A 27,199-nucleotide genomic window follows, 5' to 3' on the forward strand; every position below is an offset into this window, starting at 1 on the left:
GGATAAATGCCAAACTCCTTCACTGGCATCCAAAGCTCCCTTGCCAAAGCTGAGCTCCTTCCTAATTGCCTGCTCCCACTTCCGGGCCCTTCCCAGGATCCATACCAATTTCCTCATGTCTCTAAAACAAGCCTAGCCACACTCAGAATTATGTGCCTTTGCTGTTTCTGTGCTACTTCCAACACTGTCCCCATCCTGCCACTCACCTCCAGGCCTACTTCCTTCACTGACCACACATTTCTACCCAGAGGAGACCCCCAAAGCCTCCCCTGACTCCCCAGAAAAGCACCGTTTACAGGTCAACTTTCTTAATCAAATGTGAAAACAGGGGCTGTGTCTTATGCATGGTTAACTCCTCAGAGCATGAAGTGAAATTCAGTTTAACTAAAATTCCTATCAGGTGCTTCAGAGTGAGAAGAATCCACAATCCAGAAAGAAGAACAGTTAAAGCACTCAGAAGGCGCCAAGGAGTGAGGTGAGTTAACTACCAAAGGTCGGCATTTTACAACAAAAACAAAAAAACAACTGACCCAGATCCTGATATAAGTGATAGTGGACATTTTGAGAAACACTAGGTCACCCTCCACAGTTCCTAACTTTAAAATTGCTGGAAAAGTAAAAATGCTTTCATTTTGCCTCTAAGGCTTTTCCTGCATCTGTCCCAGAGCTAGAGAAATCAGGTGGGCTTTTCTGGGACTCCGGTCGGTGGAAAACAAGCCTGGGTTCTATCACTGGTGCAGCCTTAACATGCTATGGAACCCTGAGCCGGCCTCTGCCCCTCTCGGGGCCTCTGTTACCACACCTACCCCCACCAGCTGTGTGCCCCCGAGGGAGTGACTGCCCCATTCTGGGTATCAGTTTCCCCTTCTTCCACTGGACGTCACCAGCTCTGACGCCCTACGAGGTATGCAAACCCGCAGCGCCCCACCGACACAGCCCGACTCCTCCCCTCCTTCCCGAGGTCTCGTCCGCCAGGGTCCAGAGGACGCACCCCCTAATGCTGCCCTCACACGGACTGCCCCTTCCCGGCCGCCGTCCACCTCCACGAGCACGGGTCTCCGCCCCCGCCTTGCTCTTTCTGTGCCGCTGAGCGGCCCGCGCAAGCGCATTGGGTCGCATGGCGCCCCGCCCCCTGAGCCTCAGGTAACGGCTCCACTCCAGGGGCCTGAGATCAGAAGATCGGTGCGCAGCAGCACCGAGACCAAGTAAGTGGGTTCCCGCGACGGTGACCGGCGAGGGTCATGCTTCCTCTGGAGGAAGGACGTGAGGGAGGAACTAGCCAGTGATTGGAACCCTGGAGGCCAGGGGATCTTGCCGAGCGAACTCAATGGCAGGAACCCGGACACTGGTGGCCAGTGAGGGGGGTTGGGCTGGTGCGTGTTGCTCTCAGATTTTTCAGATCTCCTGATTTAACATGAAGCCGCTGTCGGGACAAGGTGTTGGTGAGATTAGAGACCGAGTTAAAAAAAAAAGAAAAGTCGGAACTATTAGGACCAAAGTTTGTCCAGGGTGGGAGCGAGCAAGCCCTTGAAGTGGTGCAGACCTGGGCAGGAGACCATGCTGTTGCCCGGCACCACACAGGCACTGGCCTCGCCCTCGGGATGAAGTCCTACCTGATTTCTGTGTGGGCGTTTTATGGCTGTTGGTGATCTAATCCTAGTCTGTTATTCATTCATCAGTTAGTTAGTCATTTCACATTCAGTGAATACAGTAGTAGGTGCTGGAGGTAGAGAACTGATCAAGACAGACACGATGCAGGGAAATGAAATGGGCTGTAGACGCCCTGGGTGGAGACAACAGGGTTGGCTTCTAAAACGAAGTCATGAACCTGGTTAGGAGTGGTGGGGAGTGGTTCCAAAGAGAGAAAATGGCACGTGCCAAGACCCGGAAGGGAGAAAGAGGCCCGTGTTTTCTCGTTACTGAAGATAGCTCACTCTGAATCTGTTTAGTGCCCAGGGGCTCCTGTTCAGTGCTAGGCTCCTAACAGTGGAGATGGAGGGAAACCAAGGGATTCAACGGGCTGTATATTTAGATAGACTCCACAGGAGTTGGGAAGAATGGAATGTAGGAGAAGTATGTACAAGGCTTGGGTTCCTGGGTAGGGTTCATCAGAAGAGGAGCAGGTCTTTGGGGAGACAACAAATTCTACCCTGGTTCTCTGAGGACTCCCAATAAGCGGTTGGACATTCTAGTTTGAAGGTCAGCAAGGCACTGCTGTGAAGGAAGAGATCTGAGGGGCATCAGCAAAATAGAAGTAAAGCCACAAAACTGGTTGAGACTAGAATGAGGAAAACAAAGGACCCAATCAGCACTTTCCATGGTGATTACTTTTATTCCTTATCTTTCTCTGTGTCTTCAGTACCTAGTCAAGGGCCTGGCATTACAGGCCAGTCAGTGTTTGCCAACTAAACAAAAGCCCAACAGCAGTCAGAGACGTTGGAATCCCAGAGGTGCAGAGAGATGGGGGCTAATGGAGGACTCCATTGCTCTAATGTCTGAGTCACAGGTTCTCTGCCACAAGACTGCTGTGTGACCTCTGACAAGTCTCCCGCCTGTAAAGTGGATACAGCCAAAAAAAAGGAGCTTCCATGTAAACAGATCCAAATGCTAAGGAACTGCACATAGATTTTTCTTATTTAATCCACACAGCGACCTTATTTTTAAAGGAAGTACTATTATTATGGACCCAAACCCCGGTCAGACTGACCTCAGAGCTTTGTTCTTTACTATGACTGCCCTTATCTATCTCTCACCCAATAGGAATTTGAAATCACGTGCTCATTCTTTCAAAACTCTGTGCTGAGGCTGGCAGACTTTCATAATTGGTCTAGCAGCAGCCCTTTCATGGGGAGAGGGATGGAGCTGAATGTGATAGAAGTTACTTGTCATTTTTTAGCCCTCTTCCTGGACCACTGAACTGGGCAGCTGTGTTTTGTTCCTAAAATCAAATGACAGTAGGGAAGAACAAAATTAATGACTGGTGTAAAGGTGTAAAGCCAGTAGCCACGGCCACCATCACAGCGGCCTGACCCATGCAGGGTTGCATTAGATTCGGACAGACGGTAATGAAACAAAAGAGCCAAGAACTGGTGGGCCATTACCATTAATCCTAGCTTGCACCCGATGGGCAAGTAATACACACAGTGGGAAAACACTTCCCTTTCCATTCAGGGCTCCTAAAGCCACTGACTCAGCTGAGTATTCCTAGAATCAAAGGTTTCTACCTCACCAGTCTTATTCACCTCTGTTCCCCATCTCCTCTCTGTACAAACTGGCTTCTTCAGCACTCCACCATCTTGACTGCTTCTCCTCTGCAATGCTGATGACAGGATCTGAGAGAAATTGCCTGCAGTCTGCCTTATTTTATAGTGTAGAAATTAAAGCCTTTAAGCCAATATACAAATAAGGAAGTATCTGATACAAAGCCACTTATTTTAGGCATAAATAGGATTCCTCATAAGAGTGCACCACCCCACATCATGCAACAGTCAAGGGTGTGGGGAAAAGCTTAGTTTTGAAAAGATCTTAGTATTAAAAGGGTGGGAAAGGTTTAGTCTTAAAACTAACCCTTAGGCTATAAGAACCTTGTCAGCTTACAGCCTGTCTCCCACACCCAATGCAAACTATAAGCAACTAAACATATACATCATATTTACAAACTTACTTGACTGACAACTGGTGTTTCCAGATTTGTATTCAGGTCTTAAACCCCTGGGGCCTGCTGCAAAATGAATCCACCTTATCTGCATTTCATAGTATTTCACAAAGGTCCCCATTTCACCTCTCCACCCCCATGTAAATTATTCGAGATCTGCTGACATGGGTTATTGAGGCTAGAAGGGAAATTATAATCTATTACAGTGATTCCCATCTGTTGGGCAGATAAAATGTAATATGCTCACTTTGTTAAAGATGACGTTACCCACGTGGAGGCCGTTGCCCAGGTGATATTAATGTGTTGGGGGCAGGCAGGATCATTGTAGCCTGAGGCTTGGTTTTGGGATTAAGCCTTTCCCACCCTTTTTTGATGTGGGGCGGTACAATCCAATCATGCCTCAGAGGAGTGACTTTGTATAGGAGACTTCCCTATTTTGTATATTGGATTAAGAGTTTGGATTTCTACACTATAAAATGGGGACGGAGTGGGAGCTTGCGCTCTTGGTTCCTGAGGTTAGCATGAGAGAGCAGAGAGAGTAGAGCCAGCAGCGGAAGGAGGCCACGTGGAGGAGGCCAGGAAAAGCAGCCAGGATGGTGGAGTGCTGAGTGAGATGCCAGTTTGTACAGAGTTTGTATCTGGGATAAGGAAGGAGATGGGGAACTGAGGAGAGTGGGGCTGGTGAGCTGGAAGCCTTTGATTCTAGGAAACTCGGATAAGTCAGTGGCTTTGTGAGCACTGAATGTGATTGGGTTTTGGAGCCCAGTGTGTGTTTTTACTTGCCCGCCGGGTGCAAGCTAGGATTAAAGACTATGGCCCACCAGTTTGTGGCTCCATTGTTTCTTTACCGACTGTCCGAATCCAATGCGAACCTGCATGGGCCGGGCTGCTTTGATTGTGGCCACTGGCTTTACACCATCCCAGGAAAACTTGTTAAAAATACAGAGTTCCAGCCTCTCCCTCCCCAAAGACTTCTTGAATCAGAATCTCTGAGTGGGGCCAAGGAATTTGTATTCTCTCCCAACCCCGCCCCCGACTATTCAGCCAGGTTTAGAAACCACTGGTCTACCCTATTCCCCGTGTTTCACAGGCAGAGAATCCACAGCTTGGGAGAGGAAGGAACTTTCCCCAACCACATGATGACGTTAGTGCCTCTTTCTCCAATGAAATACATTGAGCTGGGGGTCCAGAGGCTTGAGTTCAAGTCCAAGATTTTCCAGTCATTACTTTGGGCAAGTCATTTCACCTCTCTGAACCTCTGCTTCCTTGCTGTGAGTTGATAACAGCTGCCAGCCAGTGTTGCCTTCCCTGTGCTGCACTGCCAGTGTCAGTGGTGGCTGGCCCCCAGCTACCTGTCACCACGACCTCCCCTCTCCTTCCATTGTAGGTCTGGATGGCTAACAGCTGGGGAAGCCTCTTGCAGGATGAGCAGCAGCTGGAGGAGCTGGCGCGGCAGGCGGTGGACAGGGCCCTGGCTGAGGGAGTGTTGCTGAGGACCTCACAGGAGCCTGGCTCCTCAGATGTAAGCACCCCCCCCCCCCCCAGATCACACTGCTCTGGCTCCCTCTGCCTACTCTGTGGCTCTGCTAGGCTGGAAGCAACTGCTTTGAGTCAGAGATCACATTTTTGCTTTATTTGTTTATTTTTGAATAACTAAAATTAATCTCTAGCCTGACCTGTGGTGGCGCAGTGGATAAAGCGTCAACCTGGAAACGCTGAGGTTGCCGGTTCAAAACCCTGGGCTTGCCTGGTCAAGGCACATATGAGAGTTGATGCTTCCTGCTCCTCCCCCTTCTCTCTCTCTCTCTCTCTCTCTCTCCCCTCTCTATAATGAATAAATTAAAAAAAAAAGTACAGATAAAATTAATCTCTAGAAGTATGTAAAGTAAAAAGCACTATATGAATTTAAGTCTGGGGTTTGATGTGTAACTTAGGCAAGTAACTTAGCTCTCACAGCTGCAGTTCCTTCAAATATTAAAAAAGATAATAGGGCCTGACCGGGCGGTGGCGCAGTGGATAGAGCGTCAGACTGGGATGCGGAAGACCCAGGTTTGAGACCCCGAGGTCGCCAGCTTGAGCGAGGCCTCATCTGGTTTGAGCGAAAGCTCACCAGCTTGAGCCCAAGGTCACTGGCTTGAGCAAGGGGTTACTCGGTCTGCTGAAGGCCCGCGGTCAAGGCACGTATGAGAAGGCAGTCAATGAACAATTAAGGTGTTGCAAAGCGCAATGAAAAACTAATGATTGATGCTTCTCATCTCTCCGTTCCTATCTGTCTGTCCCTGTCTATCCCTCTCTCTGACTCTCTCTCTGTCTCTGTAAAAAAAAAAAAAAAAAAAAAAAAAAAAGATAATAGGCCCTGGCCGAGTGGTAGGGCGTCGGCCCAGTGTGTGGAAGTCCCAGGTTTGATTCCTGGTCAGGGCACACAGGAGAAGCGCCCATCTGCTTCTCCACCCTTCCCCCTCTCCTTCCTCTCTATCTCTCTCTTCCCTTCCCACAGCTAAGGCTCCAATGAAGCAAAGTTGGCCCGGGCACTGAGGATGGCTCCGTGGCCTCTGCCTCAGGCGCTGGAATGGCTCTGGTTGCAACAGAGCAATGCCTCAGATGGGCAGAGCATCGCCCCCTGGTGGGCACATGCAGGAGTCTGTCTCTCTTCCCACTTCTCACTTAGGAAAAATACAAAAATAATTAAACAAATAATAAAATTTAAAAGGATAATAATTCTCTCACCAACCTCATCAAGTTGGTGAGAGAATTAGAAAGTAATTCATGTGAAGCACTTTACTCAGTGTGCTATTATTTTTTAGGAACCTCCTAATCACCCTACCTTCTCTGCAATTGGTTTACAGTACATCCTTCCAGGTCTTTCTCTGTGCATTTATATACGTATATATGTACATAAAGAAATAGGTGGTTTTTTTAAAAAACAAGTTGGATCATACATATTATTCTGTCATATGTTTTTGTTTGTTTTTTATTTAACAATCTGTCTTGGAACTCTTTCTAACTTCCTCCATTAGGATCAGCTTCTGGGTATGGATGAGTCACAGTTTAACTTTCTTCTACTGTTGGCTATTTAGGTGATTTCTGATGTTTTATGACTACAAAGAGCACTACAGGGAATCCCCTGTACATGCCTGTTTGGGCACCTATATGAGTGTTTCTGTACAGTTGATACATAAAAATAGAACTGCTGAGTACAAACCACATCTTAAAAAACAAAACATCTCATCCTTTAAAAAAGGATAGCTCGGTTGGTTAAAGCATTGTCCCAATGTGCAGGGGTTGCTGGTTTGATCCCCGGTCAGGCCACATACAAGAACAGATCAATGTTCCTGTCTCTCTTGCTCTCTCTTTTCCTTCCTCTCTCTCTCTCAAATCAATAAATTAAAAAACAATTTTTTTAACTTTTTTGGCCCTGGCCAGTTGGCTCAGTGGTAGAGCGTCGGCCTGGCATGCGGAAGTCTCTGGTTCGATTCCCGGCCAGGGCACACAGGAGAGGCGCCCATCTGCTTCTCCACCCCTCCCCCTCTCTTTCCTCTCTGTCTCTCTCTTCCCCTCCCGCAGCCGAGGCTCCATTGGAGCAAAAGATGGCCCGGGCGCAGGGGATGGCTCCATGGCCTCTGCCCCAGGCGACAGAGCAACGCCCCGGATGGGCAGAGCATTGCCCCCTAGTGGGCGTGCCGGGTGGATCCCGGTCGGGCGCATGTGGGAGTCTGTCTGACTGCCTCCCCGTTTCCAGCTTCAGAAAAATACAAAAAAAATCCCCAAAAAGAAAAAAAAAACAAAAACCATTTTTTTAACTTTTTTATTTTGACTAGGTAAGAGATTTCCTTGCTTTGAAATTTAAAGGATATAAGAGTTTACAGCTTAACTCTCCCTTTCCCCCTTCCTACCCTGTTTTCCTGCCCTGAAAGTAACCCGTGTTTTATAAAGAAAATATTTATTCCTGTTTAGTTTTTCAGATAGCTTATAAAGAGAAAATATGTATAAGTTCCTTTTTCCCACTTTTACACAAAGAAGCACCCAGACAAGCTCTTCTGTGCTTTACTTTTTTTTAACTTGACATCCTCCTTGTGACTGTCCAGATTAGCAACTAAAGAGCTGCCACCATCCTTTTTACCAAGACATTACTTTTGTCTCTGTGTGCTCAGAGCCCACGTAGGGACCTGGTAGAGAGTCCGGACTCAGTAAGTGTCTGCTCAGGCCCAAGAGAATGAGAATGGCTGTCACCAAAGGTAGGCTGATTCCGAGGAAGGTGTGCCCCTACATCTTAGGAGTATCGTTGCTTGGTTTGTAAACCAGAGCTCTGCTTGTTCACAGGTGTTCCGTCCCTGCCCGCTCTCTCCTCTCTCAGGTGGTAAGCTATGCCCCGTTCACACTCTTCCCCTCCCTGGTCCCCGGGCCCCTGGTGGAGCAGGCCTATGCTGTGCAAATGGACTTCAACCTGCTGGTGGACGCTGTCAGCCAGAACGCCGCCTTCCTGGAGCAAACTCTCTCCAGGTACTGAGGGGCCAGGAATTGCTAGAACCAAGGGACTAAGGGACTGGAAGACTGGGGAGCCAGGAAGTGTTGCTCTGGCATCTGACTTGCTGGAGTGGGGGACAAGTACACCCCAGGACAAACAAACAGAAGTAGAATAGAAGTCAGGAGAGATGGCTTCTACTCCTGGCTCTACTACTTAATTAAAAATACATATGATTTCAAGCAAGTCTGTTTCTTTCTCTGCACCTCAATTTCTTCATCTGTAGAATGGGGAGGTTGGGCCTGACCAGGTGGTGGCGCAGTGGATAGAGCGTCGAACTGGGATGCGGAAGGACCCAGGTTCGAGACCCCGAGGTTGCCAGCTTGAGTGCAGGTTCATCTGGTTTGAGCAAAAGCTCACCAGTTTGGACCCAAGGTCGCTGGCTCGAGCAAGGGGTTACTCGATCTGCTGAAGGCCCGTGGTCAAGGCACATATGAGAAAGCAATCAATGAACAACTAAGGTGTTGCAATGTGCAACAAAAAACTAATGATTGATGCTTCTCATCTCTCTGTCCCTGTCTATCTGTCCCTATCTATCCCTCTCTCTGACTCTCTCTCTGTCTCTGTAAAAAAAAAAAAAAAAAAAAAGAATGGGGAGGTTGGCCTAAACCTAAGATCCCTTTCAACACCAACATTCTGTAATTCTGATTTGTGACCCCCTTCTTGGAAGACTTAAATTCTCATTTGGGATTAGAAAAGGTCACTTTGATTCTAGAGAAAACAGGGTGAGTGAGGTTATTAGGTTTAAAGTCGGATTTCCTACTAATTCTAAGTAGTCGCCCTTTCTTGTTGCTTGAAGGCCTCTCCCCTCTGGGTGGGATGGGGCACAGACTGGGCATCGAGGATACAGAACACCCGAAATGGCATAACCCACCACCCCTTTCTGTCTCTTTTCCCTTGATCCCCCCCCTTCAGGCCCTTGGGCAATGGAAATTACTGAATTACATTTTTTATTTTAGAATTAAATTATAATTAAAAATATATAACTATATATGTCTGGCTGGTTGGCTCAGCGGTAGAGCGTCGGCCTAGCGTGCGGAGGACCCGGGTTCGATTCTCGGCCAGGGTACACAGGAGAAGCGCCCATTTGCTTCTCCACCCCTCCGCCGCACTTTCCTCTCTGTCTCTCTCTTCCCCTCCCGCAGCCAAGGCTCCATTGGAGCAAAGATGGCCCGGGCGCTGGGGATGGCTCTGTGGCCTCTGCCCCAGGCGCTAGAGTGGCTCTGGTCGCAATATGGCGACGCCCAGGATGGGCAGAGCATCGCCCCCTGGTGGGCAGAGCGTCGCCCCATGGTGGGCGTGCCGGGTGGATCCCGGTCGGGCGCATGCGGGAGTCTGTCTGACTGTCTCTCCCCGTTTCCAGCTTCAGAAAAATGAAAAAAAAAAAAAAATATATATATATATAACTATATATGTGTGTATACACACACACACACACACACTCCAAGACTCAACATATATATGTAATTGCATGTCTGATTAATTTTTCAAAAGCAAACAGTTATTTGGTTAGAAACAAACTCTTTAACAAATGTGTTCATTGGTGTGAAGGTGAATATGACAAGGAATCATAATGATAAGAAGTTTGGCCCTCGCCAGTTGGCTCAGCAGTAGAGCGTCAGCCTAGCATGCGGAAGACCCAGGTTCAGTTCCCAGTCAGGGCACACAGGAGAAGAGCCCATCTTCTTCTCCACCCCTCCCCCTCTCCTTCCTCTCTGTCTCTCTCTTCCCCTCCTGCAGCCAAGGCTCCAATGGAGCAAAGTTGGCCCAGGCCCTGAGGATGGCTCCATGGCCTCCACCTCCATGGAGTAGACAGGTGTCATGGACACTACACAGAGACAGAGGTGCTGGCTAACACTCCTGGTGGGCATGCCTCCTGGTGGACATGCCGGGTAGATCCCAGTCTGGTGCACGCAGGAGTCTGTCTGACTGCCTCCCCCTTCTCACTTTGGAAAAATACAATAAAAAAAAATTTTGAAAACTGACTTGGCGCTAAAAACACAGTGAGTCATGAATGTACAAACACTACCACCCACATTTCTTGGGATGGGACTGGCTTTTGTACCTCTGATTCTGGACTGTAGGAAATATGAGCAGTCTGACTTACGACCTTTACCCTAAAGATGCGGTTATGTGGGAGACTTTCCCTGCAGCCAGTCTCTGCAACCCCTGTTCCCCTCTCTGAAATACACACAGCCCCCAGTGTGTGAGGGGAAGAGCCACAGGAGCACATGTGTGAGAACAGCCCCCTAGAGTCTGGGGTTGGAAGAGGAAAAATGTGTCTCAACTTTCCCGGAGGCGGAAGCTGGGGGCTCGACTCCAAATCCAAGGGCTGGGAAACCCTGTGAGAGAACGGGGCCTGCGCTGCTGGGGCTCGGTGCGGTCCCTGTGACAAGGCCAGCTGCGAGTCAGGCCTGAGCGGGCGTGCAGAGACCACCCTGAGAGATAACAAGTGTGGCCTTAGTTACCCTTGGGCGCCTCTCCCTGAGGCTCCGGAAAACCGTACTGTATGAGCTCCCACGTAAGTCACAGCAGCACACGGCCATGAGGATGAGGCAGCACAGACAAGGCCTGCACCTTCCTGTGGTTTACACAGTCAAGTAGCAGAGACCATGGAAAAGTGGAACTGTAATCAGTGCTATAGAGGAGAGGTCCCCAGTGCTATGAAAGCACCTAGCACGGGGGCCTGGCCCAGACAGGGAAGGCTTTCCTGAGGAAGTCACATCAGAAAAGGATTGGTTGAAGGAAAAAATAGTATATTCTGCTTGAGTCAGAAAACTGCTAGTGGGGCACAGGGCATAACAGCCGTCTGCTAATCTCCGAAGACTGCCGTGGAAGAGGGGACGACTTGTCCTGGCAGGTCCCGGAGTATACGGGAAATGAGAGAGTTAACGTTAAGACAGTCAGAAAGCTTACAACCAACAGAGCCATTTAAGTAGAGAATGGTTATATCACATGCTATGTGTGAGGTATGCTTGGGACCAGACACTGTGTTCAGTTCTGTACATGTAATATCTTATTGACTCTTTACTACAACTCTGATAAAAGTTTTCCTCTCCGTTTTCCAGTTGAGCAAACAGACACAGAGAGGTAAAATGATTCCCTAAGGCTGCCTCCTAGTAACTGGTAGAGCTGGGATTTGAACCCAGGTTTTCTGGCTCTAGAGCTCGATTCTAAACCACTGTTCTCTAGTGGGTGTGCAGGTTTGGGCCAGTAGAACCCAGAGAGGATTCAGAAATCAGTGGACAGGCTTGGAACTCCTTGACCTTGAAGGTTCCACGTAACCTAGAAAATGTCGCTTCCTCCCCCAGCACCATCAAAAGGGACACCTTTACTGCTCGTCTCTTCGACATCCACAAGCGAGTCCTGAAAGAGGGCATTGCCCAGGTAAGCCATTCCCTACTCCACCCCAGTCTAGGACCTGTCCCTCCCCCACCTGTTTGTTTTTTTTACCAGAAGAGTTTGGCCCAGGTCCTGAACTCGGGCATCTACTTCTCATCGGCCCCTGCTGGGTTTGTACATCATTGGCCAACCCTGGGATGACCAAAACAACGATTCCATTGTGTTCTGGAGTGTTAGCCAGCACCTCTGTCTCTGTGTAGTGTCCATGGCACCTGTCTACTCCATGGCCAGGCCCTCAGACTTGGCCCCTGGGCACATGTCTTCAGCCTTCCGTTGTCCCCACAGACCGTGTTCCTGGGCCTGAATCGCTCAGACTACATGTTTCAGCGCAGCGCAGCTGGCTACCCAGCCCTGAAACAGATCGAAATCAACACCATCTCTGCCAGCTTTGGGGGCCTGGCCTCCCGGACCCCAGCTGTGCACCGGTAGGTCCTTTGGGCAGTCCTGGGCACACCAGTGGGTGATAGCCTGCTGAGCCCTCAACCACAGGTGGGGACAGGGATCTCCAGCTCTCCAGCTCTGACTGCCTTTCGGGGCCTGGACCGTGTGTCGTCCCCTGCCCCCCCCCCCCCAGTAGTCCGCTTTCCACTTGTAATTAGGACTTGGTATTTCTCTTTTTTTTCTTTTAGAAATTAAATTTAATGGGGTGACATCGATCAATGAGAGTACAAGGTCTTGGTATTTCAAGTAGAGACGGGACCTTACGGTTCATCTAGTCTTACCCTCTCATTGTACAAGTTAGTATTCCAGGCAGAGGGAACAGTGCCTGTGAGGGCCCTGAGGTGAGAAAGAATTCGTATGTTTGAAGGCCTGAAAGAAGCCCAGAATCCAAGGCAGAGAGGGATGCAGAGGTTCCCATCCGAGGGCTGGGCCCTAATAGCTTCTGCTTCCAGCCAGCAGTGATGTTCCAGGTTGCTGTAATTCCAGATGGTCTACAGCAGGATTCCAGATAGCACCTGGGCTCAGGGAAAGGGGCTCCAGCTCGTTGGGAGACTGGGCTAGAGTGGAAACACAAAGTCTCAGGGCTCCTTTGTGCCTGTGCACCAGGAGCCAAGGTTAGGGCAGTCCAGCACCTTCTAGCCTAAGATGGGTCCTATAGGAATATAATGATGTGTTTTAATGCTCAGCTGATACTGAACGTGATGCTCCTCTAAGTGTCTGTGAGTCTTCCTAGTCAGGGGGGTCTTTCAGGTCCTTCCAGTTACTGAACAGACATCTTTCCTCCAACAGACATGTCCTCAATGTTCTGGGTAAGACCAAAGAAGCTGCGAAGATCCTCTGCAATAATCCCAGCAAGGGACTGGCCCTGGGGATCGCCAAAGCCTGGGAGCTCTACGGCTCCACCAAGTAAGGGGAAGGAGAAGGGGCAGAAGAACCCTGCTCTAGAGTCGGCACTCATGGGGGCAGCCCCTTCTTCTTTGCCTGACGCCCTTAGGGAATGAGCCAATCATTCTGGGAATAGAAAAGCTTAACACTTTTAAGGGCCAGAATAATTTTAATGGAGTTTTGGGCTTCCTTCCTAAATATAAGATGCTGGCTCTAATTTAATCTTCTCAGGCAGGCTGGAGGTCATCGTCTGACTGTCAGTGATTGCTTGTTGACGTAATGCAGAGGTGCTGCCTCGAGTTAGAAAGGCTGCGAGGCTGTCCGCCCGCATCATGGCCCCAGCTCTTAGGCTTGGAGACCTCATTCCTCTGCACTGCGGGCCGATGCCAACTGAGCTGTCCGGCCAGGACTAAGCTCTCATTCCTTTTCTTCGTAGTTTTCTGTCTTTCTCTCTGCTGACAGTGTGCTTGACCTTGGACTCCTCCGCTCCCACCCCTGGACCTCCTGTCCAGGTTGCTCTGGTTCCAGGAAGCAAATGACTGGGGTTGTTCTGATTGTGTCTAATGAGTGTGAGGGCCTCTTTGATGAGTAAATGCATAAGCTTTGATTTAGGGATCTTAGAGTGTCTGTTTTAACTGCTTTGAGGCAGTTTGTGCTTTGTTCTTATTTCTCACCCATGTTCCAAAAGTGTGAAGATGCTAGGTAAGTGACTTCTGGATAAGTGAGAGGCCACAGTAGTAGCGGTTACTGCAGTGTTAACATAGCATTAATAATTAACCCTGCATGAGCTCACTGGTGCCATAACTTAGCGCCGGGCACCTGGCCTACAAGATTCCATTGAATCCTCATATCAAACACTCCGTGGCGCTCTTCCTCTCCCCCATTTTGCAGATGAAGAAAGTGAGGTTTAGAGAAGTTAAATGAACTGTTCCAAGTCAGGTGGTGAGCTGGTGGAGCCCAGAGCCCACAGCCCACCTCCCTTCAGAACCTGCATTCGTAATTACCTGATGCCTCCAAGAGAGCCTCTCTGGGCTTGTTCAGCCTCACTAAGACCCAGCAAACCTCAGACTCTGAGCATTTAGAAGTCCTCAGAGCCCTGGCCGGTGGTGCAGTGAATAGAGCATCTTCCTGGAGCTCCAAGGTTGCTAGATCGATCCCAGGGTCACTGGCTCAAGGCCAAGGTGGCAGGTTCCAGCCCAGTTTGAGTCCCAATCAGGGCACATATGAGAAGCAATCAATGGCACGACTAAGTGGAACAATGAGAAGCTCCTCTCCTCTCTCTCCCTCTCTCTTTCTCCCTCTCTCTCTCTCTCTCTTTCCCTCTCTCTCTCTCTCCCTCTCCCCCTTTTCCTCACCCTCTCCCTTTCACTTTTCCTTCCTTGCCCCCCCACCGCTCTCCCTTCCTCTCTCTCAAAAAAAAAAAAAAAATCACCAAATGAAAATGTCAAGTAGAACTCTTGGCTAGGTTGTATTTTAAGAAGCTAAGCCAGGGCCCTGGCCGGTTGGCTCAGCGGTAGAGCGTCGGCCTGGCGTGCGGAAGGCCCGGGTTCGATTCCTGACCAGGGAACATAGGAGAAGCGCCCATCTGCTTCTCCACCCTTCCCCCTCTCCTTCCTCTCTGTCTCTCTCTTTCCCTCCCGCAGCCGAGGCTCCATTGGAGCAAAGATGGCCCGGGCGCTGGGGATGGCTCCTTGGCCTCTGCCTCAGGCGCTAGAATGGCTCTGGTTGCAGCAGAGCGATGCCCCAGATGGGCAGAACATCGCCCCCTGGTGCGCATGCCGGGCGGATCCCGGTCGGGCACATGCAGGAGTCTGTCTGACTGCCTCCCCGTTTCCAGCTTCAGAAAAATGAAAAAAAAATTTTAAAAATAAATAAATAAAAAAGAAGCGAAGCCAGGAGGTGGATCAGCTGGGGAACTCCTGATGGCCCAGTGCTGCAGACGTTTCTCCAGGCTGTAGATAACACGGAGAGAGACTTGTGTACCCAAAATCAGGTGCTGGGTGTAGGAGCCATGGGGCCTCTGAGGCAGGACCGGCTTCCCTCATGTTGAGATCAGATAGGTACTTCTGCTGAGCCAGCACATGATCTTTGCTAAGTCTATATTTTCTTTTTTTTTTTTTTTCCATTTTTCCAAAGCTGGAAACGGGGAGGCAGTCAGACAGACTCCCGTATGCGCCCTACCAGGATCCACCCGGCATGCCCACCAGGGGGCGATGCTCTGCCCATCTGGGGCTGCGCTCTGCCGCAATCAGAGCCACTCTAGCGCCTGAGGCAGAGGCCAAGGAGCCATCCCCAGCGCCCGGGCCATCTTTGCTCCAATGGAGCCTCGGCTGCGGGAAGGGAAGAGAGAGACAGAGAGGAAGGAGAGGGGGAGGGGTGGAGAAGCAGATGGGCGCTTCTCCTGTGTGCCCTGGCCGGGAATCGAACCCGGGACTCCTGCACGCCAGGTCGACGCTCTACCACTGAGCCAACCGTCCAGGGCCAGTCTATTTTTTTCTTGAAGCATCAGTCTCTTTATTTGTAAAATGAGGGTAAGGATAATACCTAAAAGGGTGGTTGTGAGAATTAAACAAAATCATGGGTTTGAAAAATTCTTTAAAAAAATTCAAGGATCATTCATTATGTGATATTTTCAATGTTAATAATAACTACCTCTTTTTATTTATTTATTTATTTTTTACAGAGACAGAGTGAGCCAGAGAGAGGGATAGACAGGGACAGACAGACAGGAACGGAGAGAGATGAGAAGCATCAATCATTAGTTTTTCATTGCGCGTTGTAACACCTTAGTTGTTCATTGATTGCTTTCTCATATGTGCCTTGACTGCGGGCCTTCAGCAGACCGAGTAACCCCTTGCTGGGGGCAGCGACTTTGGGCTCAAGCTGGTGGAATTTTGCTCAAACCAGATGAGCCCGCGCTCAAGCTGGCGACCTTGGGGTCTCGAACCTGGGTCCTCTGCATCCCAGTCCGACGCTCTATCCACTGCGCCACCGCCTGGTCAGGCAATAATAACTACCTCTTAAGCATTAGTAGTTTTATTTTACAGAAGAGTAAACAGGGTTTCAAAGAGGTTGAATAACTTGCCCAGAGTCACACAGCTAGCAGTTTAGAATTCACGTCTCTCTGCCTCTGCAGCCTGTGTTTTCTCTGCTACGCTGTTCTGTCTCCGAGGGGAACGGCTCCCGAGTACGGATTGAAAAACTGAGGCTCAAGCATGTGTAGAGCAGATGAATTGCCATCAATTATCTCATACCTTGTAAGAATTTATTTTAAAGGAAGCCTAGAAAATTGTAGTTTAAATTTAGACATTTATTCAAACTCTTTGAAAATACAGTATCTGTGATGGGAATGAGTAGAGACAGGAAAGGGGGGTTCTTGGTATAAAAGTTGAGGAACTACGATCTATTTAACACCTTATTTATAGATGGGGAAATCAGGGTTCAAGGGAAGAAACTGACTTGCCCAAGGACAGGTGATACCACAGGACACTCACAGAGGACAGGACAGTCCTCACTCCCAGCCAGCATGTTACTGCCACCTCACCTTCCTTAGCTGACAACTTTTCCAGTCCTGACGGACTGCTTAGAACTGAAGGCAGGAACAGGACCATATACTTTCTGAGTCTGACTGAATATTTAGCAGGAAACAGGCTGACATCATTCATAAGGGCATGTAGTTCCACTTTACCTTACAGCCTCCCTCCTCTGCCTCTGCTTAGAGGTGGGCCAGCCTGGGCCAGGTGCCCCCTTTCCATCTAACAACAGAGCGGATCAGGCTGCAAAGTGAAAAGCAAGGCCATTGGCCATGGTAATTCTCAGAGCAAGATGGCTTGTGGGACCACCATTTCTAGCTTGTCTCTCAGATACCCAGCTCAAAGCCAAGGCTCAGCTTACCTCAGGATTTCAGGCAGACCAGCAGAGGCTGCACCCTCGGGCCTGTATTTCACCTAAGTGGAAAGGAAGCAGGCAGAGTGTGGTCCAAGAGGTTCTGCTGAGGTAGGGAGAAGCAGAGACAAATAGACAAGAGGCCAAGTACAGGAGGTCAGGAATCCCCACTTAGAACCCTAAGCCAAAGTCTGGCCAGCCAAGAGTCCGCAGAAAGCCATGGGCCTAGCGCAGTACAGCTATAGCAAAAACAGTTTGGGGCTGCTAAGCGTTGGCCCTAGAGAGTCTAGCTGGGGGCTGAACCTGCCTTTGACAATTGAAACAGCTTGGTTGGTAGCCAAACAGGCAGTTCTCTGGCATTAGCTTTTCCCTGAGTTCTTGAGCTCCCACTTCTTTAAGAAACATATGAATAGCCATGGCCAGATAGTTCAGTTGGTTAGAACGTCATCCTGGTATGGCAAGGTTGCAGGTTCAATCCCTGGTCAGGGCACATACAAGAATCAAGCAATGAATGCATAAATAAGTGGAACAACAAGGTGATGTTTCTCTCTCTCTCTCTCTCTCTCTCTCCCTGCTTTACTCTCTCTCAAAAAAAAAAAAAAAAATCAGGCCCTGGCCGGTTGGCTCAGTGGTACAGCGTCGGCCTGGCGTGCAGAAGTCCCGGGTTTGATTCTCAGCCAGGGCACACAGGAGAGGCGCCCATCTGCTTCTCCACCCCTCCCCCTCTCCTTCCTCTCTGTCTCTCTCTTCCCCTCCCGCAGCCAAGGCTCCATTGGAGCAAAAGATGGCCCGGGCGCTGGGGATGGCTCCTTGGCCTCTGCCCCAGGCACTCGAGTGGCTCTGGTTGCGACAGAGCAACGCCCCGGATGGGCAGAGCATCGCCCCCTGGTGGGCGTGCCGGGTGGATCCTGGTCGGGCGCATGCGGGAGTCTGTCTGACTGCCTCCCCGTTTCCAGCTTCAGAAAAATACAAAAAAAAAAAAATCAATAGGCCCTGGCCTGGTGGCTCACTGGATAAAGCATCAACCCAGTGCACCAGATTCTTGGGTTCGACCCCCGGTCAGGGCACATATAAGAAGTAATCAGCCTGACCAGGCGGTGGCGCAGTGGGTAGAGCATTGGACTGGGATGCTGAGGACCCTGGTTCGAGACCCCGAGGTCCCCAACTTGAGCGCGGGCTCATCTGGTTTGAGCAAAGCTCACCAGCTTGAACCCAAGGTCGCTGGCTCCAGCAAGGGGTTACTCAGTCTGCTGAAGGCCCACGGTCAAGGCACATATGAGAAAGCAATCAATGAACAACTAAGGTGTCGCAATGTGCAGCGATAAACTAATGATTGATGCTTCTCATCTCTCTGTCCCTATCTATCCCTCTCTCTGCCTCTGTAAAAAAAAAAAAGCAAAAAAACCCCAAAACAAAACAAAAAAGCAATCAATGAGTACACAACTAAATGGAACAACTAAGTGAAACAATGAGTTGATGCCTCTCTCTCTCTCTCTCTCTCTCTCCCTTCCCCCATCTCTCTCTCTCTCTCTCTCTCTCTCTCAAGTCAATGGGAAAAAATTTTTTAATTAAAAGAATGTTTTTAAATTTTAAAAAATCAATTAAAAAAAGAAATGTGAATAAACAGTAAGAAGCCAGATGAATTCCAGTGATCCCATTAATACTGTAGGGTCAAGCCTGACCAGGCGGTGGTGCAGTGGAAAGAGCATCGGACTGGGATGCAGAGGACCCAGGTTCGAGACCCCGAGGTCACCAGCTTGAGCATGAGCTCATCTGGTTTGAGCAAAAGCCCAACAGCTTGAACCCAAAATCGCTGGCTCCAGCAAGGGGTTACTCGGTCTGCTGAAGGCCCGCAGTCAAGGCACATATGAGAAAGCAATCAATGAACAACTAAGGTGTTGCAACACGCAATGAAAAACTAATGATTGATGCTTCTCATCTCTCTCCATTCCTGTCTGTCTGTCCCTGTCTATCCCTCTCTCTGTAAAAATAATAAATAAATAAATAAAATTTAAAATACTGTAGGGTCAAGAATGGCCCTGTGTACATCACAGAAATGTTGGGAGGCCCTAACGTATAACAAATGTTAGGAGGCTTAACAATAAGGCCTTATTTAGAGGGTTTCTATAAGATTCCATTGAGTTATTCTAATGTTTCATGCAAGAATCACAAACTCTTTTATACATTTACGCTTTACAATCTAGTAATGTCATTAGCCCCAACCCCCAGCATTATTCTGTAAAAAATATCCTTTAGTACTCTTACCTGTTTGTTCTTCCAGAAAGATTTTAGAATCATTATGTGAAGTGCGCTATTGAGATAGTTTTAAATCTGAATTTTAGTTTGCGTAGAAAATTGACATCATTGCAACATTTCGTCTGCCTACTAGAGAAGGGGCAGAAACATCTTTATTTTTTCAAGTTCCCTATTTTCAGGGAACAGTGTGTTGTAGCCTCAGGTGTCTGTGCCCGAGGCAGTCGGAGTTGAGAGACTCTCTGCTCCTTCAGGGAAGCTGTGTTCTCACTGTCACCCCTGAAGGGGGTGGCGTGGAGTGAGGGTCAGCTCTGTAGCCACCGTGGGCCACCTGTGCTCTTTCCCCAGAGCTCTGGTGCTACTGATTGCTCAGGAGAAAGAAAGGAACATATTTGACCAGCGTGCCATAGAGAATGAGCTACTGGCCAGGTAAGTAAAGTAGGTCAGACCTCCAGGTGTGGCCCAGGACTGGGGAGAGCCACTGGGAACGGAGCATCCACGCCTCGTGCCCCTTGCCCATCTTCCCCAGGAACATCCGTGTAATCCGGCGAAGGTTTGAAGATGTCTCTGAAAAGGGATCTTTGGACCAAGACCGAAAGCTGTTTGTGTAAGTGTTCAGGGAGCATTCCCTAAAGATCCAGTAGAGGGCTGGTTTTAGAAACTCATCCTTTCACTCGCTTTCCCCAAATGATCCTTTCTTGGAGGCGTGGTAGCTTGCTTCCTTCTCTCTGAATTTTAGGGGTGAACTCTGAAATATCCTATCATTATAGGAAATTTTGGAGAAGGCTAGCCAACTTCTGCTGCTAAAGGGCTGTATTAGAGCTGCTGAATTCTAGATAAAGGTCTTCTTAAAATAACCTTGGTTTTCATATGCCCTTGGTCTCCCGAAGTTTCTCGTCCCTGTTGATGACTAGTCAAGTCAGGCCTGAGCACTGGGCTGGGAAGTCAGGGAGGGAGAGGAGGAGCTGTCTTATTTTGTGTCTGATCTGGGACCTGTTCTCTGAGCTGAGGCAGGACCTCAGGGCCTGGATTTGTACTCTAAGCCAGGCCCTGCACTTCCCTCCAGGGGCCACCACCAGGCAGCCTCAGTACCACATTTTGGGTAGTATTGTCCGTACCACACATCTGTAGACCTGGAACTCTGTGATCCCTAGAACTAACCTCCATGGAATTTCACAATACCACTCACCATTTTCAAAATTTACTTTTATCGTAACAACAACAACTAAATCATAAATATACTTTCCAGATAAACCAGTAAATATTAAATAAATCAAAGAAAAGGGGGGAAGAATTCAAAAGGTAGTCTGTATTTTAACTAGTCTCAAAATTTTGCATCTCCAACATTACTCACACGACTTAAAAAAATAATCTCAGCCTGGTTTCCACCACTTTAAACAGTGTAAACACAAGTGCATTTTTCTAAGCATGACATACAATTCTGTTGCTCAGTAATTTTGAGGCCAACTTTTTGTATATATTTTTCTGAAGTGAGAAGTGGGAGGCAGAGAGGACTCACACATGTGCCTGACCAGGATCCACCTGGCATGCCCACCAGGGGGCAATGCTCTGCCCATCTAAGCCATTGCTCCATTGTGGACGGATCCATTCTGGTGCCTGAGGCAGAGACCATGGAGCCATCCTTAGCGCCCGGGCCAACTTTGCTCCAGTAGAGCCTTGGCTGCGGGAGGGGAAGAGAGACAGAGAGGAAAGCACGGCGGAGGGGTGGAGAAGCAAATGGGCGCTTCTCCTGTGTGCCCTGGCCGGTAATCGAACCTGGATTCCTTCCACACACTGAGCCAATGCTCTACCACTGAGCCAACCGGCCAGGGTGAGCCCAACTTTTAAAAATCTACTTAATTTGCCCTGGCCGGTTGGCTCAGCGGTAGAGCGTTGGCCTAGCGTGCGGAAGACCTGGGTTCGATTCCCGGCCAGGGCACACAGGAGAAGCGCCCATTTGCTTCTCCACCCCTCCGCCACGCTTTCCTCTCTGTCTCTCTCTTCCCCTCCCGCAGCCAAGGCTCCATTGGAGCAAAGATGGCCCGGGCGCTGGGGATGGCTCTGTGACCTCTGCCTCAGGCGCTAGAGTGGCTCTGGTCGCAACACGGCGACGCCCAGGATGGGCAGAGCATCGCCCCCTGGTGGGCAGAGCGTCGCCCCTGGTGGGCGTGCCGGGTGGATCCCGGTCGGGCGCATGCGGGAGTCTGTCTGACTGTCTCTCCCTGTTTCCAGCTTCAGAAAAATGAAAGAAAAAAAAAAAGAAAAAAAAAATCTACTTAATTTGATTCCAGTTATCTTGTTTCCCTCTGGCCTTCCTGGACTGACTCGAGATCTGGAATATTCTAAAACATTCCTTACTGGACACCCCCATGTTTTTCGTGGAAGCTGTGGCTACCTACTTTCACTGGTTCCAATGAACCCCTCTTCAGGTTGCCCCTGTGACCTTTCTAAGTAGCCACACTCATTCTGATGCACCCTGAAATAGACTGAACCACTGAACACCTCAGTTGCAATTGAGCACAGCAGCGTTCTCCTTCCTGTGTTCTAGGGATGGCCAGGAAATTGCTGTGGTTTACTTCCGGGATGGCTACATGCCAAGTCAGTACAGTCCACAGGTTGGTATTTTCTGTTCAACCAATCTTTGCCTCCTGAGACCTACTGTCGCTCCTCAGGGACCCAAATCGGGTGTCACAACAACCTGGGTTTTCTCCTGAATTCTGGATTCAGTACTTCCTCAGGGGACTTGCTGCTGGGACATCCTGTCCCGTACACTTTTGCTACCTCTTACTCTTTACTAACACACTGTCTTCCAGCATCTGAATCCTTAGGAATCTACAGTGCTTTAGCCATTCACACTGTTTCTGGGGATAGGCTGGTAATCTTTAACAATCATCTTTTTCTGGAAGGAAAGTCCTAATTTGTAGCATTTGCTGATTTCTGTAGTATAAATACTCCCCACTATGGCCAACTTCAAGCTTCCCAATTTACATCTCTAAACACAGAGCTGGGGAGAGATGGGTACAATCAGCTCGTACCAGCTGGTGCAAACCAGTTCTACCTCATCCTGACCTGTTCCTTTCTGCCAGTTCTTAACTCTCTTTTATCTGCGTCAGAAAGTTTTTAATCACCTGCCCGCTCTTAATGATAGTAATGATATGACGTTATCTTGCTATCCCTATAATGTAGTTTCAAAACTACTTTCCACATCCATTATTTCACTGAATCTTTAACAACCACCCTGTGAGGCATATCATTACTCCCATTATACAGATGGAGAAACGAAGGTTTGGAGAGATGCAAGGGCTGGTCCGGGGACCCACAGGAAGTCCCCAGGCTTTCTCTCAGTCCAGTGGCATCCCCACCACATCATTCCCCTGCCCTAATCTACAGCATGGAGAAGCTGAAAAGCCTTGCTTTCAGTTAGGGGAAAGTAAAGGTGAATAAAGAGAATTATGGGGAAACATACTCTAAATAGAGTGGTTTGAGAACGTGACTTTGAGGCAACTTAAGGATGAGAAAGACCCAGGCATTCTTTGGAAAAGTCAAAAGGAGAATTCTCCAGGCAGAGGGAAAAACGGCGGATGCAGAAGCCCTCGGGCGGGAGGGGTGTGTGTGTTTGGGGACCAGCAGGCCTGTGTGGCTAGAATGTGGAGGGTTGGAACAGAATGAGGTTGAGGAGAGAGTTTGGAGTTTATTTGGAGTGCAGTGGGAAGCAAGTGTTCCATCCCTTTCAGACTTCCTCATCGATTTTTCTGCACCCTTAGACCTTTCGTCGTTTCCCTTTTGATTACAGTCATGCGTCACTGAGCTAGACAATGAGCTCTCTGAGGGCAGGGACCCTGCGGACTGAGAGGGAGCGTACCTGCCTCGCAAGGGTGTGGCAGTGACCTGGGAGATAATGAACGTGAGGCTAGAAAGCAGGATACCTGGCACCTGAGGGACGGCTGCTGTGAAATAGAGTAGAATTCCTCTGGCTCTCTCTCTGCAGAACTGGGAAGCACGCCTGTTGCTGGAGAGGTCGTGTGCTGTCAAGTGCCCGGACATTGCGACCCAGCTGGCAGGAACTAAGAAAGTGCAGCAGCAGCTGAGCAGAGTGGGCGTCCTGGAGGAGGTGCTTCCCGGCCAGCCTGAGGCTGTGGCCCGCCTCCGGGCCACCTTTGCTGGCCTCTACTCACTGGACATGGTGTGTGGGCAGCCTGTTTCTCCCACCGCAGGCCTCCTAGGTGGCAAGGACCCGGACCCTAATGTGTTGGGGAGGCCGGAGTGGGCACTGGGCTAGACTTGGGTCATTGATGCTTTGTGAGAACCCCTAAGTCCTGGGGAAGAGGGCTGGGATCCACTGTAGACTCGCTCAGCAAAGGGAGAGATGGCGATGGGAACCAGAGGAAGAGGCTGAGGCGGACGGCAAGAGTTAGGGAACATCTGTCCCTGCTCTCCAGGCCGCACACCCCTGAATTGTGCCAGAAGAAACTTGTTCTCTGTTCTTGCTGCTGCGGGGGTCTTTTGGGAGGGTCACACCCAGATAGTCGCCTCTAGCCGAAAGGGCTTCCAGTTCTCCCCTGAACTGCTCTCCCTCTGACGCCGCTCTGCACAGCCAGCAGGACCTCAGCCCTGCTTCTCTGGCCTGAAACTGCCGTGACTGCTTTCTTCCCTCCTGCCAGGGTGAAGAAGGCGACCGGGCCATCGCTGAGGCCCTCGCTGCTCCCAGTCGGTTTGTGCTAAAGCCCCAGAGAGAGGGTGGAGGTAGGTGGACTCCCCCTCTGCGGGGCTGCTCGGTGGAAAGGGGCTGGCAGACTGTCCCCAGCGCTGACTGGCACTTGCTATGGGCACAGACCCAGGCTCTGAGAAATAGGAGACAACTGACACAGGCCCTGACCTTGGACGGTGTCCCGGGAGACCCTGTGTGAAGTGCTGTGGAGCACAGGGGAATCTGATGAACTGGAACTTCAGAGTGTGGACAAGTTGAGTCCGCAGTGCCTGTGGGTGGATTGTGGGGTGGGGACAGGTCAGAACTTTGGGTGTCTTCCTGCCTCGTTTGAATGTCCTGAGGGCAGGGATCACTTCTGCCTCCCAGCCTGAGAGGAGATGGTTTTTGATCTTGGTCTTAAGGGATAGGTAGGCGTTTCCCAAGTGGGAAAGGGGGAGAGCAAACCGTGCAGAAGGAGCAGCGTTAAGTACAGCACTAGTCCAAGGAAGAGTGGTATTGGTGGGGCTGGAGCAGTGTGGGAAATGGGAGGAGGCAGGGGACTGGGCTGGAAAAGGTGGTTTGGGGCCTGATTCTAAAGAATGTTGAATATATATATGTAGGAGATTGGATTTTCTTCAAAGAGAAGTGGAATATCACTAGAGTTTTAAGGAGGGAAGAGACACACGACTGATTCAGGATCCGTGTGTCAGTCCTGGTAGACCATGTCCTGGAATGAAGGGAGACATTAGTAGCAGAAAGACCATGGAGGAGGCAGTAGTTGTCTCGAAGAGCGATGTAGAGGCCTGGGCTAGGGCGGGACAGTGTGAGTACAGACTGAAGAGACATGTCTGAGCGGGTGAGGTCATGAGAGGGAGGAGTTGAATATGACTCAGGGATGCCTCTTGCCTGATTGGGACTAGGAAGGTCCCGGGTGGGTGGGTTCAGGCGGAAGTAATGAAATCTGTTTGGGCATATTGAGCTTGTTTGGGGGACCCATGGATACCCGTGTGATGTCTAGAACAGGGAGCTTGGGTTAAAGATTTTGGAGTTAACAAGTTATAGGATATAAATGGAGCCTTGGAAGAACTCTTCCTGAAAACAGTATGTATGTGAAAGAAAGAACAAGGGTAAACGACCAATTCCTTGGGAATCCCAACACTTAAGAGGTGCAGGAGCCGGTCAGAGAGGCCAAGAAGTGATAGCCACAGACAGGTAGGATGGTGTGGCATAAGGTGGGTTTGCTTGTGTGAGTCAGGGCTCATCTGTTAAGATGACATTCCCTCCTTGGGAGCCAAGCCTTCCCTGGCTTCACTGAGCTGGTGTCAGGAACTGAGGCTGCTGACTTACCCACATGGCCCCAGAAGTGGGGACATGGGGTGGAGACGTGGGCCCAGGGCCCAGGGTGACTGGCCAATGGAATTGCAGGTAACAACCTGTATGGGGAGGAGATGGTGCAGGCCCTGGAGCGGCTGAAAGACAGCGAGGAGAGGGCCTCCTACATCCTCATGGAGAAGATTGAGCCTGAGCCATTTGGGAATTGCCTGCTACGGCCTGGCAGCCCTGCCCGAGTGGTCCAGTGCGTCTCAGAGCTGGGCATCTTCGGGGTCTATGTCAGGTGAGCCCATCGGGAGGGGTTCTTTCTCGCCAGAGGGCCAATCAAGAAAGCCTGGAGGGGGCCCTGGCTGGTTGGCTCAGCGGTAGAGCGTCGGCCTGGCGTGCGGGGGACCTGGGTTCGATTTCCGGCCAGGGCACATAGGAGAAGCGCCCATTTGCTTCTCCACCCCCCCCTCCTTCCTCTCTCTCTCTTCCCCTCCCGCAGCCAAGGCTCCATTGGAGCAAAGATGGCCCGGGCGCTGGGGATGGCTCCTTGGCCTCTGCCCCAGGCGCTAGAGTGGCTCTGGTCGCGGCAGAGCGACGCCCCCTGGTGGGCGTGCCGGGTGGATCCCGGTCAGGCGCATGCGGGAGTCTGTCTGACTGTCTCTCCCCGTTTCCAGCTTCAGAAAAATACAAAAAATAAAAATAAAAAAAAAAGAAAGCCTGGAGGGGAGCCACACGCCAGTCCCCGGCTGCATTTCCTTGTCTGGTAAATCAGCCAAGGACCTAGACCTGCCCACCTCACGGCGCTACCAAATGAAGCCCGATGAGAAGTGTTTTGCAACTTTAAGGAAATTTCAAGTAGTGTCTAGATGGATGAGAAAACAACCCAGGACCAGGAGACCCCAGGGAAGAGAGAGATTGGGTTGTTGCTAGGCTACTAGGGATTCTGGGGAGAGGCGAGATGGGCCAGCTAGAGGGGCCTCAGTGGCTTTGAAGATCTGAGTGGCCCTGGGTTTGGATTCGAGCACTAAAGAATGAGAAAGAGGGGAAGACTTGGCGATTTAATAATTCCTGATCCCTTGTACCATTTCCTACAAAAGACTCACTCCAAGGTCAGGGCAAGGTAGAAATGTCGGATCCTTCTCTCTACAGTCCCCTCTAACCACCAGCTGCGTCTCTGCCTGCCTCCCACAAGCTCTCCTGCCGCCATAGCCTTTCTTGAGAGAGAGGCAGAGAAGGACATTTACAGCTACAGAACATGAATTGTCAGCCTAGCATCATACTAAGTGCTTTCCCTGCTTTATTTAATCCTCATGAATATCTTGCAAAATGAGATGTACCATCCCTATTTAAAATCAAAGACAAAGACATAGGGCTAGTAATTTCCAAGCTAGGATGCAAACCCAAATCTGATTCTAAAGGCCTAACACTTTCTTGAGTGTAGTCAGTCACCCGTGTACTTACTGCTCAGCTGGGACCAGGGAAGGGCCTGGGTTTGGGGGCTGAGTCTAGCTGACAGTTGTGTGTCTCCTGCTCCCATTTCTATAGGCAGGGAAAGGAATTTGTGATGAACAAGCACGTGGGACATCTGCTTCGAACCAAAGCCATTGAACATGCAGATGGTGGTGTGGCTGCGGGAGTGGCAGTCCTGGACAACCCATACCCCGTGTGAGGACACAGCCACGCCTCACTCAAGAGACCTTCTATCCCTCGTACTTGGCATTCCTTTCCTAGTCCTCCTGACAGGTGCTTTTCTCCTAACTTGGGAGGGCCGGTCTCTTCTAGAGACCTCCAGGGTCTTCGTGGAGGGATGAATGATGGGTATCTCCCATTTGAGGACCAGAAAAGCTGTGTTTCCTTTAGATGAGATCTAGAAGCCCCTAAATCCTCGGGGTGTGGGTACAGCTGAAAGAAAGTTGATCTGAGGTACGAGTCCAGAACCCTGGCACCCTCCTGTCAGCCCCTCGTCAGCCTTTCAGCAGGGCCCAGGGTCCGACCTGGGACAGGACTTGGGGCAGGAGGAGGGGCTGGAGGGGCGTGGCCTTTCCCCACCTCTGCCTTAAATAAAACCACATTTGTGATTCTGTGATTCCTTGGTTGCTGCAATTGGGGGAAGGAGGAGCTTCCATCTGGGTCGGCCAACTTAAGGTGA

The 27,199-nt window shown here is 50.0% G+C and overlaps 1 protein-coding gene across 1 annotated transcript; it reads left to right on the forward strand.

Moving 5' to 3' along the window:
* The first annotated feature begins 1,086 nt into the window (after positions 1-1,086).
* GSS (glutathione synthetase) lies at positions 1,087-27,135 on the forward strand. Its single transcript, XM_066384013.1, has 13 exons — positions 1,087-1,205; positions 5,043-5,177; positions 8,010-8,155; positions 11,489-11,564; positions 11,865-12,004; positions 12,810-12,926; positions 19,392-19,472; positions 19,573-19,650; positions 21,592-21,658; positions 23,032-23,226; positions 23,705-23,786; positions 25,156-25,345; positions 26,596-27,135. The coding sequence occupies exons 2-13, from the start codon at positions 5,049-5,051 to the stop codon at positions 26,717-26,719; spliced, it is 1,425 nt and encodes a 474-aa protein (XP_066240110.1). The 5' UTR covers positions 1,087-1,205; positions 5,043-5,048; the 3' UTR covers positions 26,720-27,135.
* The last annotated feature ends 64 nt before the right edge of the window (positions 27,136-27,199 follow it).

This window comes from Saccopteryx leptura, chromosome 5 (assembly GCF_036850995.1).
Source record: "Saccopteryx leptura isolate mSacLep1 chromosome 5, mSacLep1_pri_phased_curated, whole genome shotgun sequence".
Classification (NCBI taxonomy): domain Eukaryota; kingdom Metazoa; phylum Chordata; class Mammalia; order Chiroptera; family Emballonuridae; genus Saccopteryx; species Saccopteryx leptura.

Coding starts and splice junctions, on each gene's coding strand:
- GSS (XM_066384013.1), top strand. CDS start 5,049: ATGGCTAACAGCTGGGGAAGCCTCTTGCAGGATGAGCAGCAGCTGGAG. Junction 8,156..11,488: donor CTGGAGCAAACTCTCTCCAG/GTACTGAGGGGC, acceptor TTCCTCCCCCAG/CACCATCAAAAGGGACACCT. Junction 19,473..19,572: donor GAGAATGAGCTACTGGCCAG/GTAAGTAAAGTA, acceptor CATCTTCCCCAG/GAACATCCGTGTAATCCGGC.